Here is a 19,693-nt window from a genome sequence, read left to right as displayed (position 1 = left end):
GATTCAGTTCTGCAGAGGACGCAGAAGTGAAGAGCAAAGTTTTGCCCTGCTCCTGCTGCAACAATTTTCTTTACCAAGGGAAACCTAACAGGCAGGTCCCTGATCAGTAGTGATGGGCAGGCAACAAACAGAAGCCAAACCAACTGACCTGAGAAGGCATGGAATATGTTTAACGTGCCTCAATACTTTGCTCTAAACTACTAAGGCATGGCTGTGCAGGCAGAACCACCATCTGACCTTCCACTTCTTTCCCAACCCCCCAAGAAAAACCTGAAGACAGTTGCCTGTCCTTGATGCATTCCATATCTGCTGCCAAATCTGCACTCCCCCCACTCAACCCTTGCCCCCCAAAAGGCTGCGATGCCTGTCTTGATGACACAGCCATAAGTCACAGTGAGCAAGGCACACACTCCACATCCTCCAATCAGTTAAGTGAGAGGAGCCCTCCCTCTCTGTTTCCCACCACTCCAGCCCTCATTAGAGCTCCAATTAATTAATCTAGGTGCTAGGAAGGGAGATGATGAATGACAAAACCCCATTAACCTGATTCTGTCCAAACTGGTGACGCGTGGCAACTTGCAGGTTAGACAAATCTCCCTTGCTGCTGAGGGAGTCCTCATGGCTGAGCTCCATTAAAGCAGCAGACCCCAGAAAAGGGAATAGTTTTTTTTTTCTCATGCTTGTACATGTGGAAGGTTTACCAATGTGCATGGACACTGCATGCCTGTGGGGACATCAGAATTCATTAGGGCCAGTCTGATAGGAGATGTATTGAACAGGTTCCATCTGACATCTGTTACTGGCTCGTTCCGTCCACTCCCAAAGGAGTGAATCATATTGACAGGTTGAATTATATCTCAAGAGATATGTTTTTTTTTCTCCCCTCCCCTCCTCCAAAGGCCATTTGCAATCACAGCACATCCACTGCCTCTTAAAAGTGAGCTCATCTGGCACTGGGTTGCATTGAAGTCCTCCACCGTGCCTGAAGGAAGAATGCTTCTGGGCGGTGGGAACGTGGAGAAGATGTGGTCTCTCCAGCTCCTCCTTGCAGTGCTGACCATCTTGACCATGACTCTCTACATCCCACCTGCACATGGAGAGCCTTTTTTACTCCAAGGTAAGCTGGAGTAGATGACACAGGTAGGTGGCTTATCTTTTTGCTTTGCTTTGCTGCTTGCCATGGCCAATGCAGTCCTGACTTTGGAAGGAAAGCAAGCGATCCCTGAGCTGCCCTAAGCAATCAGTTCAGGTGGGTGCTACCCAGAGGCTTGCTGATATTACAGAATCACAGAATGCTAGGGGCTGGGAGGGACCTCAAAAGATCATCTAGTCCAACCCCCCTGCCAGAGCAGGATCACCTACAGCTCAGCATGAGCTGAAGCTGTCCTCCTGGTCTGCAGCCACTCTGCTCTGAAGAGTTCTGCCAATCAGTAAACCCATCAGACCTGGTGCAATGTGGTAAGGGCAGCTCTTTCCCTTCCAAAAGGAAACCTCCAAACAGAACACCCCCCACCCCCCCAGCACTGAAATACCAGAGAGCAGCAACTCCAACATGCAGCAGATGAGATTTTACAGCTCATAAATGGCACTAGCAGGGTGCTGCTGAACTTTCTTTTCCCCCTCCTTATCCATGAACCTTCTTTCCATGTATTCTTCTCCTATAATTGAAATGAAACTTAGCTCCAACTTTACTCTGCAGGGAAATGTCAATCATTAATCTTCTTTCCCAAAGAGACTTGGCAATGGGGGGGGGGAATGAGAAAACCCCCACTCTGAGCAGCTAAATATAGGCTTGAAAATAACATTGCATTTCAAATGATATTTCCTCCCCCCCCCCCACTTTCTTATATCATCTATTTATTTGTGTAATGCCAACCCAAACATCCCTGAGGCCACTCTGGCTAAAGGCTGCTTCTTGCTTAGTTTAATTGCATTAGAGTGCTCACAGGGTTTGGGTTGGGTTTGGGGGTTTTTTTATTCCTCCCTGCAGCAAATTCCTCCCCCCCTAGGGACTGAAGGTAGCTATTTAAAAATCATAACTGCCTTTCAGACCTGGGATTGAGGTTTGTAGCACTCCACAGCCCCGTAGCTCTGCTCACTCCCTCGGGTTTATTTCTAGAGATCACAGTCGGGACCAGCAGCTTCCTCCGCAGCATGAGGCAGGGTTGAAGCCGGCCAAGTACTTGGAGCACCCATTTGGACCAGGCCCCTCTGCTTGTGCAGATTTTCATGCCTTTAGCTGATGGAGCTGATTCCCACACACTCTTGAGCGTCCTCCTTAAGGCTCATCCGGCAGAATGTTTTGTCTCCTGGGTGTCAAACATAATTGCATCCATCCCATCGCAGCTATGCGGGGCTGGTGTCTAGGCAAGACCATTTTCTCCTCTCTCACCCCTTTGAAAGGAGTCAGCCAAAGCCTTAAAGATCCTGGGAGAAGAGCAGATAAGCCTTTCTGCATCGTTTCTTAGTGTTTTCCGTGCGTTCTGCTGGCATTTTCCTAGGGCTTTGGAGGGTCTGGGGTGGGGCAGGGGCAGCCAGATCCAAGCTATCGAGGAACAGCCATTCTCCCTGGCTCCCAGGCTGGGCTTCTCAAAATGCAGCACTCAAGCTTCAGATGATGCTGGAAATCTGTTCAGGGTTTTAGAGCCTTCAGGGCTCTGATTAGTCCCATCCCCTGTATCTGCTGGCTTCTGCTGAATGCTTGACTTTCACAACCACTCATTTGAGGGCATAGCCACAACCACTGAAGCAAAACTGCTGGGGAAGATCCCTAAGAGGGCCTCAGAGAGAGGTCCAAATTGCTTTAGGACAGCAGCTCGAGGAGGTTTTTCCTGGAAAACAGAAAAATTCTGCATGCCCTACAGTAAGAAGCTCCCCTGGGGATAAAACAGCTCACTTTAAACTCCTCCACACCTCCACTCTGTTCAGGAAGAATCCTTTAATACCACTGTCGGTCAGACAGAGCAGCCCCAAGGCTGAGTGAGTGCAAAGAAAGAACTGCAGGGCTTTGCAGCTGTGGTAGCCCTCAGGAGGAGTGGGTTCCCACCTCTATCAGCCCTGGGCAGGTGGGTGGTGTGAGTGGTGTGGCTGGGGGAACACCCGTGGCTTTGAGACGAGAGGAGCTGCTGGGCTGCTGTGTGGCTTTGCAGAGGCATTCTCTACATCCGCCTTGCAGAAGAGGTCTGGACTGACTACAGCAAGGTGATGCCTCCTCCTTTCTGCAGCCAGCCATGCTGATGAGGCTGCAGTGAGGCTGGCCAGCAGCCCAGTGCTGGCAGAGGGCTTCCCCATGCAGCACAGCCCCTCACTGACTGGATGTTTTATCCTGCGCTCACGCATCTTCCTTTTCCATCGAGCTCCTTCCACCCTGACAAAGAGCCGAGAGGAGATCGTTCCCTTCCGCTTCTCAGCCTTCTCGATGCTTTTGTTGTCATGTGGGGAGCTGGAGGGTCCCTCCACTTTTGTCCTCAGACTGGTGTGTTTTGTGTGCTGCAGAGAACCGAGTGCTTCCAGAGAGGGAAGACACAAATCATGAGGACGCTCTGCTGACTCTGCTTCTGAACAAGAAACTTGCCTGGCGGAGGCCGGAAAACATCGGTAAGCAAAGCGGGATGGGAGACCTCTGCTCCATCCATCTGTGCTTGCATGAGTGCAAGCAACCTGCTCCTCACAAATAGCTCAGAGAGTGGAAGCAGCCACTGTGGTGCCTACACATGACTGCTGTCAGGTGCTCTCCGCCATAGACAGCCTGGGTCAGCTTCAGCCATGCGGCGTAAAGCTGCCCGCAAACACGCGCTCAGACGCTCAGCACGGAGCCAGCCAAGGAGCAGGACTGTGCGCAGAAGACAGAGCAAGGAGAGAGGCTGCTGGGGCCCTGTGTCCTGGTTACCCCTGAGATGTTAATCATAGGATGGTCAAGGTTGGTGTGGTGGTGAGAGAAAGTTCAGCTCTCCCCAAAGAAAACCACAGCTAACTCAGTCAGAGAAGCAGAGGTGAATATGAGCTATATTTACAAGCAGGATGAAATGCAGATGATTATACACACAGTACACAATGTTTACAGAAATACACAGCAAAGAATGTAATACAGAAGACCTTTCCCCTCCCCCCAACTGTACCTCCCTTCTCCCCCTACCCCCCAAAAAGGGGTCAGAGAGAGCAAAGGTAATTATTAAGGAGGAAGTTCTGTTAGCTCCAAGCCTATGCAAGAATTAGTTTCTTATCTGTTAGCTCAGTTAATCCAAGGTCAACTCCGTCCAGCACAGCTGTTGCTCAGAGAGACTGAAACAGGCAGACTGAAACAGGCAGACTGAACTGAGCTAAAGCTAAACATTTAAAGTTGCATCCTACCAATCTACCAGTGACATTAGGTTAGACTCATCTTTGTTTTCATTCTTCCACCAAAACCTTCAGCCGGAGTGTTCCAGCAAATGTCCCTTAAAGGCACAGCCTAAACCGGTCACGATTGGAAGGGACCTTAAAGATCACCTAGTTCCACCCCACCTGCCATGGGCAGGGATGCCTCTCACCAGCCCAGCTTGCTCAAGGCCTCATCCAGCCTGCTCTTGAACACCTCCAGGGAGGGGGCAGCCACAACTTCTCTGGGAAATCCATTCCAGAATCTTCCCTCTTCCAGCTCAAAGCCATTACCTCTCATCCTGTCACTCCCAGCCCTTGTGAAAAGTCCCTCCCTAGTTTTCTTGTAGCCCCCTTCAAGTACTGGAAGGCTGCTCTAAGGTCTCCCTGGAGCCTTCTCTTCTCCAGGCTGAACAGCCCCAACTCTCTCAGCCTGTCCCCAGAAGAGAGGTTCTCTATCCCTCTGATCATCCTTGTGGCCTCCTCTGGACCCTCTCCAACATTCAATGTTGTTCTTGTGCTGGGGGCACCAGAGCTGGAGGCAGTGCTGCAGGTGGGGTCTCAGCAGAGCAGAGGGGCAGAATCCCCTCCCTGCTTTGGCTGCTTTCCCTGCTTTGGATGCAGCTGCCTGCAAGTGACCATTGCTGGTTCATGGGGAGTTTGTCACCAACTGACACCCCCTAATCCTTCTCCTCAGCACTGCTCTCAAGCCATTCTTCTCTGTGCTTGAGATTGCCCTGTCCCAGGTGCAGGACCTTGTGCTGGATGCTCTATCTTGTGTAGTATGGCCGGAGCATGGGCTGGCCTTGGGAGTCACCTCTCCACCCACACTGCAGACAGTGCCCTGTGCTTTTGAGACACAGCCCAGTGTGGTGTCGACCTGCTGCAATCAGCAGCACGTTGAGAGCACCCAGGGCAAAGGGGCAGCATCAGGCTTTAGCAGAGAGCACATGGCTGAGATCCCTTGGGATCAAGTGTAGGCTGGGACAAAGGTAGTGGGAGCTCCTATGTGAGCCTGGGCCCTCGCTGCTGCTGGAAGAGGCTGAAGCGATGAGCGTTCCAGCCACAGCAGAGAGGCCAAAGATGGGCCACATGGAGGCTCTTCCTGTCTGCTCTGTGAGCAGACAGCAGCCTCCAACGTGGCTAAACTCAGACCTGCTGGAAGGAAACTTGGCTCTCCCGTGGCACCGCAGACAGCGGTCACAAACCCCTCACGGGTTACAGGGCTCAGCTCTTCCCACAGCCCCCGCAGCCAGGGCAGGGTTGGGGCTCTCTGTGGTGGTCTCAGAGCAGGGAGCTTCTTCCCTTCCCTGTGGAAAAAGAGCCAAGAACAGGGCCCAGCAAAAAAAAGGAAATGTTGTTAGGAAAACCCATTCATCAAACTCACTCAGGGCTCATCCCCAGCCCCTTGTTAATGCAGTGAGGCAGTGGTTAAACAATCCTGGGACAAATAAATAAAGAGGAATAAATCAAGTCCTTATGCTAACAAGGGCATTCTTCTTGCAGAGGGCAGGCATTCAAGAAATAACATTTTTATGATTGGTTTATGGATTACTGCACTTATTACTCCTGGAGGAGAGGCTGCATTTGATGCCAGACAATTGAATATATTGAATCTCTGAGCAGAGCCCAGACAGAGGATTTACAGCAGGCACTTTCTCAAGGCTTCAGCCATAGATTAACTTCCTTTCCCTCTCCCCTCCCTCCTTCCCTCCCCCCCAGGCTGAGATAATCTGTTCCAAATTTCGACTGCTGCTCGTTTTCTATTCATAGCAGTCACTGGCCAGGCTTATGGTTTGAGGCAAGTTGAGCCAAAACAGGCACCTGAAACTCTGCAAGAGGTAAAAATGTGTAGAATGGTCACAACAGCAGCAACAGCAGCAATGAAATCGTCATCATCATCATCTTTTCAGTGGCACTTTTGACTTGTAGATAGGCAGGCATGGCTGTCTCTGCCTTGGGAATGAGCAAAGGCAGCCTGAGGAGGAATCTGCTTGAGGTGATTGCTGGCAGTGCCAGGAGCACAGCCCCCACCTCCTGACTCCCAGCCCATGCCCAGACCTCCTCTCCAACCAAGCCCTGATGATTACATTTTGCTTAGGAAGTGATGCTGCTGAGTCCCTGTGTCCTGGCTATCCCTGAGTCATGGAATGGTTAGGGTTGGAAGGGACCTTCAAGATAGCCAGTTCAATCCCCCTGCCATGGGCAGGGACACCTCCCACCAGCTCAGCTTGCAATCAAGGCCTCATCCAACCTGGTCTTGAACACCCCCAGGGAGGCATCATCCACAGCCTCCCTGGGCAACCTGTTCCAGTGTATCCCCACCCTCACTGTCAAGACCTTCTTCCTCTTATCCAGTCTAAACCTCCCCTCTTCTCAGCTCAAAGCCATTATCCTCATCCTATCACTCCCAATCCTTGTTAGAAGTCCCCCCCCCAGCTCTCCTGGAGCCCCTTCAGGTACTGGCAGGCTGCTATTAGGTCTCCCTGAAGCCTTCTCTTCTCCAGGCTGAACAGCCCCAACTCTCCCAGCCTGTCCCCATAGGGGAGGTTCTCCAGCCCTCTGATCTTCTTCATAGCCTCCTCTGAACCCTCTCCAACCTCTCTCTGCAACTGAGCCCTGTTGTAATGGATTTGCTTAGGAGCTGCTGCTTTTTCTGTAGCTGTCTGAAAGTAGTCAAGGTTTTTCAAGTGACTTGTTCCCTTTTCAAAGAAGAAACTAGGAAGGCAGTCAGCAATTTCTTGGCAGCCTCCTGCTCAGTTTCAAATACTGAAAAAAACAAACCCCCAAACCAAAGCCAACAAACAGCCCAAGTCTGGCAATGCCTCTGTGTGTCTGAAACCAGGGGGACTTAGGTACCAAATCCTGCTGAAGTTGCAGACCATCACCTGCTGTCACAACAGGAACAGACAAAAGGAGGCAGTTCCAGGGCTGAGTTTTGGCTTCCATGCAGAGCCCAGCAGAGACATTCTCCAGCTCTTTCCTGGCTCTTCTGCTTATTTTAGTGCATTTCCCCACCCCAAACTGGCACTTAAAACCAGTTGGTCACTTTGCCTTCTCCTGCCAGGAGAACTGAATACAGAATTAACCAGGTTAGGAAAAGGCTTTTGAGATCATCCAGTCCAACCTATCACCCAACACCACCTGATCAATTGAACCATGGCACCAAGAGCCTCATCCAGGTTCTTCCTAAACACCTCCAGGGATGGGGACTCCACCACCTCCCTGGGCAGCACATTCCAATGGCCAATCTCTCTGTCTGTGAAGAATTTCTTCCTAACATCAGCCTAAACCTCCCCTGGCACAGTTTGAGACTGTGTCCTCTTGTTCTGGTGCTGGTTGCCTGGGAGAAGAGACCAACCCCCACCTGGCTACAACCTCCCTTCAGGGAGTTGCAGAGAGCAAGAAGGTCTCCCCTGAGCCTCCTCTTCTCCAAGCTAAGCAACCCCAGCTCCCTCAGCCTCTCCTCCCAGGGCTGTGCTCCAGACCCCTCCCCAGCTTTGTTGCCCTTCTCTGGACACCTTCCAGCAGCTCAACATCTTTCCTAAACTGAAGAGCCCAGAACTGGACACAGGACTCAAGGTGTGGTCTAACCAGTGCTGAGCACAGGGCAGAATGACCTCCCTGCTCCTCCTGGCCACACTGTTCCTGATGCAGGCCAGGATGCCCTTGGCCTTCTTGGCCACCTGGGCACACTGCTGACTCTTCTTCAGCATACTATCAATCAGCATCCCCAGGTCCCTCTCTGCCTGGCTGCTCTCCAGCCACTCTGACCCCAGCCTGTAGCTCTGCATGGGGTTGCTGTGGCCAATGTGCAGCACCTGGCACTTGGATGTGTTTAATCTCCTGCCCTTGGCCTCTGCCCATCTGCCCAGCCTGTCGAGGTCCCTCTGCAGAGCCTCTCCTACCCTCCAGCAGATCAACTCCTGCCCCCAGCTTGGTGTCACCTGCAAATTTACTGCTGATGGACTCAATGCCCTCAGCCAGATCATCAATAAAGCTATTGAACAGGCTGGGGCCCAGCACTGATCCCTGGGTGACTCAGTGCATTCACTCACCTTTCACCAAGCAATTTTTTATTGTGGTGCTTTCTATTGTTTCATCTAGCTTAAAACCAAACCAAAACAAAGCAAGAAGGCAAAGCAGCTGGTTTTGACATCATCTGGAGTCTAGAACAAGGTGACTCTGCCCTCAGGAGGAGTGAGATTGAAACCCCTCATCTCTTCCTGCAACTTTCCCTCTTGCTTTTCTAGGTCCTTCCCGGTTCAGATGGAGCTTGTAGCTGCTTTTCATAGGCACCTAGCTCCCTCCTTGTCTTGGATGGGCTATCTCAGGGCAGTTCATTCATCCATCTGCATAGTTTTCTGACACTTTAGCACGCTGCTGCTCAGCCTGGAGATCTCTGAAGCCTGATCTGCAAAGCTAGTCCCCAGGTCCCTCAACATTGAGAAGCCTGCCATCCAGGCCCTCACTGCTATGCTACTTTTTCCTGCCCCTCCACTCTGCCACCCCTGATGCTTGCTAGGCTAAAGAGTGATTGCCCATTGGAATGGGCTGCCCGAGGAGGTGGTGGGGTCACTGTCACTGGAGGTGTTCAGGAGGACACTTAATAGGGTGCTTGGTGCCATGGGTTAGTTGATTAGGTGGTGTTGGATGATAGGTTGGACTTGATGATCTTGAAGGTCTCTTCCAACCTGGTTTATTCTATTCTATTCTATTCTATTCTATTCTATTCTATTCCATTTTACTCTATTTCATTCTACTCTATTCTACTCTACTCTATTCTACTCTACTCTATTCTATTCTACTCTATTCTATGCTATTCTACTCCTATTGTATTCTAGTCTATTCTATTCTATTCCATTCTACTCTATTCTATTCCATTCTACTCTATTCTATTCTACTCTACTCTATTCTATTCTACTCTATTCTATGCTATTCTACTCCTATTCTATTCTATTCTATTCTATTCTATTCTATTCTACTCTATTCTATTCTATTCCATTCTACTCTATTCTATTCTATTCTACTCTATTCTAGTCTACTCTACTCTATTCTATTCTACTCTATTCTATGCTATTCTACTCTATTCTATTCTATTCTATTCTATCCTACTCTATTCTATCCTACTCTATTCTATTCTACTCCTATTCTATTCTATTCTATTCTATTCTATTCTATTCTATTCTATTCTATTCTATTCTATTCTATTCTAAATCTGTGTCTTCTGACATCTCCCTCCATGGCCAATGTCAGGACAGACAGTTCTTAAAGGAAGCAATGGGATTTCAATGAGCTTGCAGCCCAGACAGCCAACCACATCCTGGCTGCATCCAAAGCAGTGTTGTCAGCAGATCCAGAGAGCTGATTCTGCCACTTTGCTCTGCTGGGACCTCACCTGGAGTGCTGTGTCCAGGTATGGAGCCCTCAATACAGGATGGACACGGACCTGATGGAGAGGCTCCAGAGGAGGGACACAACAATGATCAGGGGATTGGAACACCTCTGCTACAAGGACAGGATTAGGGAGCTGGGGGTGTTCAGCCTGGAGAAGAGGAGGCTCTGGGAAGACCTAATAGCAGCCTACCAGTATCTGAAGGAGGCTACAAGAAGGCTGAAGAGGGACTGTTTACAAAGGCCTGCAGTGACAGCACCAGGGGCAATGGCTTCAAACTGGAGAAGAGCAGATTGAGATTGGCTGTTAGGGACAGGTTCTTTATCATGAGGGTGGTGGAACACTGGAGCAGGTTGTCCAGGGAGGTGGTTGAGGCCCCATCTCTGGAGATATTCAAGGTGAGGCTGGACAGGGCTCTGGGCAGCCTGAGCTAGTTGAGGATGTCCCTGCTGACTGCAGGGGGGGTTGGACTGTATGACCATGGGAAGTCCTTTCCAACCCAGACCACCCTGTGATTCTATGATCCTGTGGTTCTGTGGTTCTATGATTCTATGATTCTGTGGTTCTGTGGTTCTCTGGTTCTGTGGTTCTATGATTCTGTGGTTCTATGATTCTCTGGTTCTCTGGTTCTGTGATTCTATGATTCTCTGGTTCTATGATTCTGTGGTTCAATGATTCTCTGCTTCTATGGTTCTGTGGTTCTATGATTCATGTAAAATGCCAGTGACAGACAAGCCAGCATTAGAGATTTGCTGTTATCAGGACAAACATTAAGAAGCAGCAACAAGATTCACTGGAGCTGTTGTCAGACAGGATGTGACCTTGTTTGGCCAGCTCTCTCAGAGCCTGGGCAATGATTAAGAAGCCTCCTTTGTAATGGAGAATTAGGGTGAAGTCCCATAGCAGTCAGCAGAGAAAGCCTGCTTGTCTGTCACTATTTCTGCTACCACACATTTGGGGATCACCAACAGGAATGAAACTGTAAGTAGCTCTCTTCTTGTCAACCCTTGAAGAGGTTAAATGAAGAAACTGGTTTTGGGAAGGAGTGCAGAAGGACTGGGAAGCAATGCAGAAGGAATGGGAAGCACTGCACACACCAATAGCACTCTCTCCTTTCTTGCAGACTGGGAGCTGGCAAAGAAATTTGAAGAGCTTGAACAGGTGAGAGGAGCACAGATGCCTGTTGGTTTGTGAAGAGCTAAGTAGCTCTGCCTACTGTCTGGATGCCCTGTGCTTCTGCCTTTGCATCTTTCCTCTCTGCACTCTGCTGCTGTAGTGAAAACAATTGTCACACAAAGAGAAAAGCAGAACCTGGGCTAAAGAGCTGCACAAGCTGGCAGAAATAAAGAGAGCAGGGCTGGTGCAGTGAGAGCTGAGGCCTCTGCTGCCAGTGGAAGGCCACTGGTGCCAGGGGAAAAAATAATGTCAAAAGAAATCTCCATTGGAGAACAGGAAGGGAGGAGAGGAGGTGAGCTGCCCTCCTGGGAGCTCTGTCAGCTGGCTGCATTAGATAACAGGTTGAAGTTAGAGGGACAGCCACTGTACAGCCAATCCAGATTGATTTTGGTCTGCATCTTTTCCAGTAAGGCAGGAACCAGCCATGGTCAGAGCCCTGCTGTGCTGAGCAGGGAGCACACACACAGACAGCAAGGGAAAGCCTCACCCTACACCCCCTGCCCACGAGCAGGCAAAGTCATGCAGTGAACTTGACGCAGCTCCCACCGTGCCCCAAGCCCCACAAGCCCTTTTTCCTCCTTCCCAGGCTAAGCTCAGCTGTTCATGTGGATCCTGGAGGTCCTGCTGGGTTCCACTTGGCACTTCAGACTGAAAAGTCCCAGTGTGGCCTGCCAGACAGGAAGCTGCCAACTCCTACACTAGCCCCTTGCTCCAGTGCTGAGGGATATCAAGCTCTGGCTTGCTGGGAGTCACCTGGCCAGAACAGAAGTCCTCAGTGATCAGTGTAAATGTTCCCAGTCTACTAGAAAAGAGCTCCTACAGATGGAGCAGAAGTACTGAGAGCTTTCCATGCTGCAGTGAGGGGATGTTAGCAAGAGCTGGGGGAAAGGGAGGGGAGGAACCACCCAGAGCGATGGGGGAGCAAATTCTCTTTGCTGTGGTGTGTGGATGCCTGGAGACCTCCAGCACCAGCACTGACTTGGCTCTTGGTGCAGTATCCTTCTACACATCCTCCTCTCCACAGGGGTTTGCACCCTGGGGTGGGGAGGAAGGGCAGACAGTGTCTGCATTGCTGCCACCAAGCAGGCAGCTTAATGGAGGAGGACATGAGGAGATGTGAGAGGTGCAAAGGCAGATCCTCCTGCTCCAGGGAAGACTCTGTCCTCCCCAGTGAAGCTGCCAGCCAAGCTGCCTGTGCCACCTGCCTCTGGGATGCCTTGCACTTGCCAGCACACTGGGGAGCTCCCCATCACAGATTCACTGCTGTGTTTACTTTTAAACAGCTGGAGAAACTGAAGGATCAGCTCTCAGCTGAGGAGGGGTCAGAGGTAGCTTATGCCTTGGAAAGCCTCTCAGCATCCCAGCCCAGAAAACGAGGTAAGCTTTGGGTCAGAGCCCTGTGCCATCCTGCAGCTTTCATCTCCAGGGCTTCTTGTCTCCAGCAAAGACAGTGACAGCAAACTTGCTGCAACTATGCTGAGAAGCAAGCTGGTAGCTTTCCTAGCAGCCCTGTCCTTCTTAATGCCTGGCTGGTTTAGCCCCTGTGAGAGGGCCTGAGTACCCAGCCCTGTCTGCTGTTGAGGTAGATGCACCCTGCCTGCACGCCCAGAGCCTCACTGGAGGCAGTCAGTGTTGCCCTCTCCTTTCACAGAGGAGCATGAGGCTATGTGAGCAATGAGTGCTTGTCTTGAAGGGGTGTGAGCTCCCCCTGAGAATGCCCCCACAGTGGCTTTGCTTTGGGCACAAAGCTAATGCTGAAGGCATAATGAGGCATGTGGGCTGCACACATCCTCTTCTGCCAAGGTCACTGCCTCCCTACAGAGAACAAAAGCAGCACTTGTTTGTGCTGCTGGAAGGCAGCTGAAAAGGATGTGGAAATCAAGCAAGAGTGGAGGGAGCTAAGATCTGCTAGGTCCTCCAGTTGGTCTCTGAGCTTTGGCCAGTCTGTTCAGGCACCAGGGCAGGTTAGGGTTCCCCTACTGGAAAGCAGCTCCATGGAGAAAGACATCAGAGTCCTGGTGGACAGCAAGTTCTGCATGGGACAGCAATGTGCCCTTGTGGCCAAGAGAGCCAATGGAATCCTAGGGTGCAGCAAGCAAAGTGTGGCCAGCAGGGCTGGGGAGGTTCCTTGTCCCCTCTGCTCTGCCCTGCTGAGACCACAGCTGCAATCCTGTGTCCAGCTCTGGGTTCCCCAGTGCAAGAGAGACAGAGACCTGCTGGAGAGAGTCCAAGGGAGAGCCACAAGGATGATGAGGGGGTTTGAGCATCTCCCCTGTGAAGAGAGACTGAGAGCCCTGGGGCTGTTTAGTGTGGAGAAGAGAAGGCTGAGAGGGGATCTGATCAATGTCTATCAATAGCTGAGGGCTGGGGGTCAAGGGGAGGGGGCCAAGCTCTTTTGGGTGGTGCACAGTCATAAGACAAGGAACAACAGGTACAAGCTTGAACGCAGAAGGTTTCACCTCGACATGAGGAGAAACTTCTTTCCAGTGAGGGTGCCAGAGCCCTGGAGCAGGCTGCCCAGGGAGGTTGTGGAGTCTCCTTCTCTGGAGACTTTCAAACCCCACCTGGATGCACTCCTGTGCAGGCTCCCCTGCGTGATCCTGCTCTGGCAGGGGGATTGGACTGGATGGTCTCTGGAGGTCCTTTCCAACCTCTGATGCACCGTGGTACTGTATCCAGTGACTCAGGAGCACATCATCCCAGTGCCTCTGCAAGGCTGTCCTGCCAAGCACATGGTTGATGCAGCTCATGCTGGCTTCCAGTGAATTCCAAAGCACTGGCAGCTGTCAGCCAGAAGCCACTGCTGGCAGATCTGGCCTTAGAGAGCCAGTTCTGCCCTTAGCCCATATGCTCTGTGCATGTGCAAGCTGTCAGCCTGCCAGGCAGCCAAGAGAAAAACCCTTTTGTGCAAGGCTTGCTTGAAGTTCTGAAGTGATCCTTAGACAATCTGCAAATTATAAGCAAGCCTGGAGGCTGTCATTAATTTGACTAATCTAATTCATGCCCCTACCAGTCTGGAAGGTTCAAATGCAGATAAAAGCACTTTCCTCTGCCAGGTTTAAATCAGATCCTGGCAGAAATGAAAGCAGAGACTCTTGGCTTTCATCTACAGTCCTCCCAGCCTGGGTGGAGCTCACACCTCAGCCTGAGCACTGCTGGTTCTTTCTCCTAGGATCAGGCTTTCATAATCCAGGCAGAAATCATTTCTCTCATACCTGGCAATAGGAGACTCACACAGGATTCAAAGATGGTGATATGGCACCAAAAATGTTCATCCTTCCCTAAGCTGATCCCCTTAGACAATCCCACAGAGCTCAGTATAGCTTGGAGGAAAGTCAGCAGCAGAGTGACTGAGATTTTAGGAGTGTTTTAAGGACCAGATCTGGTCTGGTCCAAGGCAGAGGTCTGCTCTGCCAGTCAGCCAGAGGTGGCAGAGCCTGCACAAACCTCTGAGGCAGCAAAACTGCTGGGTGGTAGACAGGAAAGGAAAGGCTGATTCCTGCTGCTGCTGCTGAAGTAGAGCAAACTGAAAAGCAAACCCTTATAAAACAAGCACCATGGGAGCAACTTTTAGACCTCTCATTTACACTACAGGCAGCTAACAGAAACACCTCCTGAAAGTGCTCCTGTGAAGTCAAGGCTGGTTACTGAGGTGTGCCCAGGTAGCTTGGTGCTGGTTCCCAACTCAGCTCTCTCAAGACCTGAGGCTTTTGCAAGCCATTCCAGCTCTGCACTGGGGAAGTGGGGAAAAGTTCCTTGGATCCTAACATCCTTCTCTTGTATCCCTTCCCAGCCTGCTTTTGGAAATACTGCATCTGAAGGCTGGCCAGGACTGGAGGCTGAAGATGAGCCCTTCCCCACCACTGCCTTGCTGAGTATTAATGTGTTCAGAGTTTGTTCTGTTCTCTCCTCATGCTGCTACCTTGGATGCCACCCTCTGGGACCGCCTCACAGCCAGGTCTAACAAGGACTGTGACAGGGGCTGGTAGCCCTCTGCCACCCTCCACCATCCCTTCCTTCCAGATTTAACCAACTGTGACAGGGGCTGGTAGCCCTCTGCCACCCTCCACCGTCCCTTCCTTCCAGATTTAACCTACTGTGACCTTCTAACTTGGCAGATGCTGCCCAGCTTCCCTTGCTGTCCTGTGTGTGCCATTCGGTCTGCTGCCACTCCACAGCCTTCCCCTCCTCACCGGGTCCCCCGAGGCACAAAGCACTCACTCTGCTCCTCTGCACTTGGGTCTCTGCTGACATCTGCAGGGGTTACTCACCGTGGTGTCTGGGTTTCCAGTCACCCCCCAGGAGCAGGTCTCTGATGACCTAACACCCACTGTTGGGACAGGAAGGCAGACTGGGTGCGATACGAGGGGTTCAAGGCTGCCTGCCCCAGCTTGCTGAGCCAGAGCTGCTCCTCATGCCCCAGCAGTGTACACAGCAGGTCTGGGGGAGGGCAGGCACAGGAGTCTGGATCCTTTGGATATCATTCCAATAAAGATTTTCTGTTGCACAGAAGCAGCTGCTGTTTGCTTTCTTAACCCCTGCAGAGGCTCACGGGGCAGCACTTGGTTCCTCAGTGGTCCCTGTAAGGTTTGCAATGGAAAAAAGCCTCTCATTAAACACCTAGGCAGAGCAACAGTGTCCTGCTTCAACATGCTGGAGAAAGTAGCTCTTCCTCTTGACCAGAACTGGGGATGAGACTTGGGTCTTCCTCATGGGTATGTGTGAGCTGCTGCCTTCATAGGACATAGGTTGCCCGGGGAGGTGGTTGAGGCCCCATCCCTGGAGATATTCAAGGTGAGGCTGGACAGGGCTCTGGGCAGCCTGAGCTAGTGGAGGATGTCCCTGCTGACTGCAGAGGGATTGGACCTTTGGAGGTCCCTTCCAAGCCAAAGCATTCTATGATTGAAACTTCCAGCTCTCATTCCCAAGCAGCACCATTCTAGGCACTGCTTTCACCTCACCCTTCAGCTGGGAAGGTGTTTCTCCCCGCAGCTCACAGGCTTGAAAACCTCTCCTTGTTTGAAAGCTCAGCCTAGCACCTGCCATCCATTGGGTGTCACAGCCCAGCAGTGTCTTTGCAAAGCCCCTGTGGAATGATTGGATTCCTCTGATCTGAGTCTCCAGACCCATGTGCTGCAATGACTCTGTGCTGCTGACAGCCAGCTGTATGGGTGGTCAGGCCATGGCTTCCATGAGCTGCCCATGCCCCATCTGTGTGGCTGCCTTGCAAGCAGATTACCTGCAGACTGTCTGGCTGAGCCCAGTGCAAGCTGGGCAGGGGCAGGATTGGTGCTGGCAGTGCACTGCAGAGCACAGGCTCTGGGCTTGGCTGGGACTGCATTGCAGGCTTGCTTCTAGCATGGAGAGAAAACCTTCTCTGGAGTCAGCCTGTCTATGTACACCCAGCTCTCAGAGCCTTCACCTGCAAGCTGAAAGGCAGAAAATGGGCAGGAAGGGGAAAGAAGGCAGTGAAAACCCAAGGTGACCACTTATGGACTCACAGAATCACTGAATCACAGAATCACCAAGGCTGGAAGAGACCTCAAAGATCATCAAGTCCAATCTGTCACCACAGACCTCATGACTAAACCATGGCACCAAGTGCCACATCCAATCCCCTCTTGAACACCTCCAGGGATGGGGACTCCACCACCTCCCTGGGCAGCACATCCCAATGGCTAACAACTCTCTCTGGGAAGAACTTTCTCCTCACCTCCAGCCTAAAGTTCCCCTGGTGCAGCTTGAGACTGTGTCCTCTTGTTCTGGTGCTGGTTGCCTGGGAGAAGAGACCAACCCCCCCTGGCTACAACCTCCCTTCAGGTAGTTGTAGACAGCAATAAGGTCTCCCCTGAGCCTCCTCTTCTCCAGGCTAAGCAACCCCAGCTCCCTCAGCCTCTCCTCACAGGGCTGTGCTCCAGACCCCTCCCCAGCCTCATTGCCCTTCTCTGGACACATTCAAGACTCTCAATATCCTTCTTAAACTGAGGGGCCCAGAACTGGACACAGGACTCAAGGTGTAGCCTAACCAGTGCTGAGGACCTTCTTTCTTTCTGTGACTCTCAAGAGCTTGGTCTGGAAAGCAGCTATGGTGTTTCACCTCCTCACCAAAGGAGGAATGATCACCTACAGCAGCTGGGGAGGGTTCTGCTTGGTGGGAAAGGTGAGGGCACCTTTGTGCCCTTTGTGCAGCTGCCCTCAGCTGCCTCAGCTTCTGTTAGAGATGTTAAGTTTCATGCAAGTTTTCTGTGTCTGGGCCTGTCCTGGTCTCAGAGCAGGGCTGTAAGCAAGAAGGAAAAGGGGAAGACCTCTGCTGAGGCTGAGCGTTGCCCCCTCACAGACACGAGTCAGACTCCACTTGCCCTTCTGAGTGCAAGCCTCAGCTCCCACCACAGCCTGATTCCAGGCAGCTGCCCTAAGGTCCCAATCCTCACAACAGTTTTGACTTCAAAGACTCGTTGACCTCTCAGCCTCTCTTCTGCAGCTGCCTGAAGAGCTGACTGCATTTCCTCCCACTTTGCCAGCTGATGGCCAGATGCTTTGTGCCTCATGTTAGATTAGGAAACCAACACTTCACTCCTGTCTCCAGCCCTTACTCTCTGCCTAATATAGTGTGGTGTGGTTCTTTTCCCCTTAGCCCTACCTCATACCTTTCTCAATGGATCTTCTTTTGCAGTGTTAAGAATGAATTATACCCAAGAGCAGCAATCTAAGCAATTCAGCTGACACAGAGCAGAGTCCAAGAAGGACTAGGGGAGGTTTTAGAGCACATCAGCTAGGAATCTGAGCATTGAGATGCCAGCAACCAGCTCTCTTCAGCTGCGTTTTACAAGCTGCAGGGAACAGAAAAGCATGGAAGAGGATTTAAGGCAACCTGGTTTACTGTGGAATGAAGTGGAGAGGGCATGTTTACATTTGATCAGAGTGAAAACCACCTGAACTTTTAAGAGTTGGCTGTCTGCTTCTGCCCTGTGCACACACCAAGAGGCTAAAATAAGGCACAAGGATGCAGATGGCTGAGGAAGTTGGTGACTTCATACTTGGACTCTATCCTATGTTATTCACAGGGAGGAGGGAAAAGTATTCATCAGCTCAGAGGAAGAAGCTAGGAGTCTCTCCACACTGCAGGGTATGCCATGCAATGAAAACATGTCTAAATATGGTGTGGAGGTAAGAGAAAGACTGCTGAAAAACAGCAAGACAAATACTGAGGCATTGCCACAGTTCTGACCCCTGGCTAGAATAGAATAGACTGGAATTAACCAGGTTGGAAAAGACCTCTGAGATCATCGAGCCCAACCTATCACCCAACACCGTCTAATCAACCAAACCATGGCACCAAGGGCCTCAGCCAGGCTCTTCCTAAACACCTCCAGGGATGGGGACTCCACCACCCCCCTGGGCAGCACATCCCAATGGCCAATCTCTCTTTCTGGGAACAACTTCTTCCTAACATCCAGCCCAAACCTCCCCTGGCACAGCTTGAGACTGTGTCCTCTTGTTCTATCACAGAACCAGGGGAAGTTCAGGTTGGATGCTAGGAGGCAATTCCTCATGGAAAGAACAATCAGACACTGGGATATGCTGCCCAGGGAGGTGGTGGAGTCCCCATCCCTGGAGGTGTTGAAGAGGGGATTGGATGTGGCACTTGGAGCCATGGTTTAGTAATCATGAGGTGTTGGGTGACAGGTTGGAGTTGATGATCTCTGAGGTCTTTTCCAACCTTACTGATTCTCTGATCCTATGGTGGAGTCACTGTCCCTGGAGGTGTTTAAGGGAAGAGTGGATGTGGCACTTAGTGCCACGGTCTGGGTGATGTGGTAGTGTCAGGTCATAGGCTGGGCTGGCTGATCTCAGAGGTCTATTCCAGCCTCAACAACTCTGTGATTCTGTGTTTCAAGTCAATTCTAGGTTACAAACCTATGAAAACCTCCCTTCACCTCCCAGTCAAACACCCTCCTGACAGAAAAGTGCCCAGCAAACAACTTTGCCTGCTGCCCATGGCTTGTTGCTGGCATCTCTGGAAGTTTTATTTTCAATTAAAGAAATAATAATGATAATGATGATGATGGTGATGTCTAACAGTCCTTGCTAGGATAATGAACTTCTGCAAACTGAAGAAATGAATGCCATGCAATTCCAACTACATAGGACACACTTCTGTCCCCTCCCCTCAGTGCTGCGGTGCAGAGCGTCCTGGCTTGGGGAGCTGGATTGGTTAACTGTTTGTGAATGCCACGTTGGGAGCGCTCCTTTGTGAAACAGATCTGGCAGGAGGTCACCCCCTCGAGTGCAGTGTGGTTAGTCAAAGAGAAAGGCCTCTGTGGTGCATCTTCTGTGCTCCTGGGAGGTTTCCAACCCGGCGTCCATCACTCAGAGCAGCAGCGCCTGTGGGCAGAAAAGCAGCGACCGTTGCCCCGTCCTGTCAGAGGTGCAAGGCTGGGACAAACACACTCCCAGGGGGGCTACAGGAGATGGGAATGTCAGGAGCACTTCACAGACTCATGGATTCATAGCATCACAGCATTGGCAGGCTTGGAAGGGACCTCAGGGATCAGCCAGTTCCAACCCTCCTGCCATGGGCAGGGACACCTCCCACTGCAGCAGGTTGCTCACAGCCACCTCCAGCCTGGCTGCAAACACCTCCAGGCAGGAGGCTGCCACCACCTCCCTGGGCAGCCTGTGCCAGGCTCTCACCACCTTCATAGGGAGGAATTCATAGAATGCCAGGTTGGAAGGGACCTCAAGGATCATCTGGTCCAACCTATT

At 51.4% G+C, this 19,693-nt stretch overlaps 1 protein-coding gene across 1 annotated transcript; it reads left to right on the top strand.

Moving 5' to 3' along the window:
- The first annotated feature begins 992 nt into the window (after nucleotides 1-992).
- On the top strand, nucleotides 993-14,944 carry UTS2B (urotensin 2B). Its single transcript, XM_009902893.2, has 5 exons — nucleotides 993-1,117; nucleotides 3,496-3,597; nucleotides 10,875-10,912; nucleotides 12,211-12,304; nucleotides 14,721-14,944. The coding sequence occupies exons 1-5, from the start codon at nucleotides 994-996 to the stop codon at nucleotides 14,744-14,746; spliced, it is 384 nt and encodes a 127-aa protein (XP_009901195.1). The 5' UTR covers nucleotide 993; the 3' UTR covers nucleotides 14,747-14,944.
- Nucleotides 14,945-19,693: the final 4,749 nt, after the last annotated feature.

Source organism: Dryobates pubescens, chromosome 32, assembly GCF_014839835.1.
Source record: "Dryobates pubescens isolate bDryPub1 chromosome 32, bDryPub1.pri, whole genome shotgun sequence".
Classification (NCBI taxonomy): domain Eukaryota; kingdom Metazoa; phylum Chordata; class Aves; order Piciformes; family Picidae; genus Dryobates; species Dryobates pubescens.
This window is presented reverse-complemented; position numbering and strand designations above follow the sequence as displayed.

Excerpts from the sequence above, each read along its gene's own strand:
- UTS2B (XM_009902893.2), top strand. The coding sequence starts at position 994 with ATGCTTCTGGGCGGTGGGAACGTGGAGAAGATGTGGTCTCTCCAGCTC. Across the intron at positions 3,598-10,874 it reads GCGGAGGCCGGAAAACATCG|ACTGGGAGCTGGCAAAGAAA; the intron begins GTAAGCAAAGCG and ends CCTTTCTTGCAG. Across the intron at positions 12,305-14,720 it reads ATCCCAGCCCAGAAAACGAG|CCTGCTTTTGGAAATACTGC; the intron begins GTAAGCTTTGGG and ends ATCCCTTCCCAG.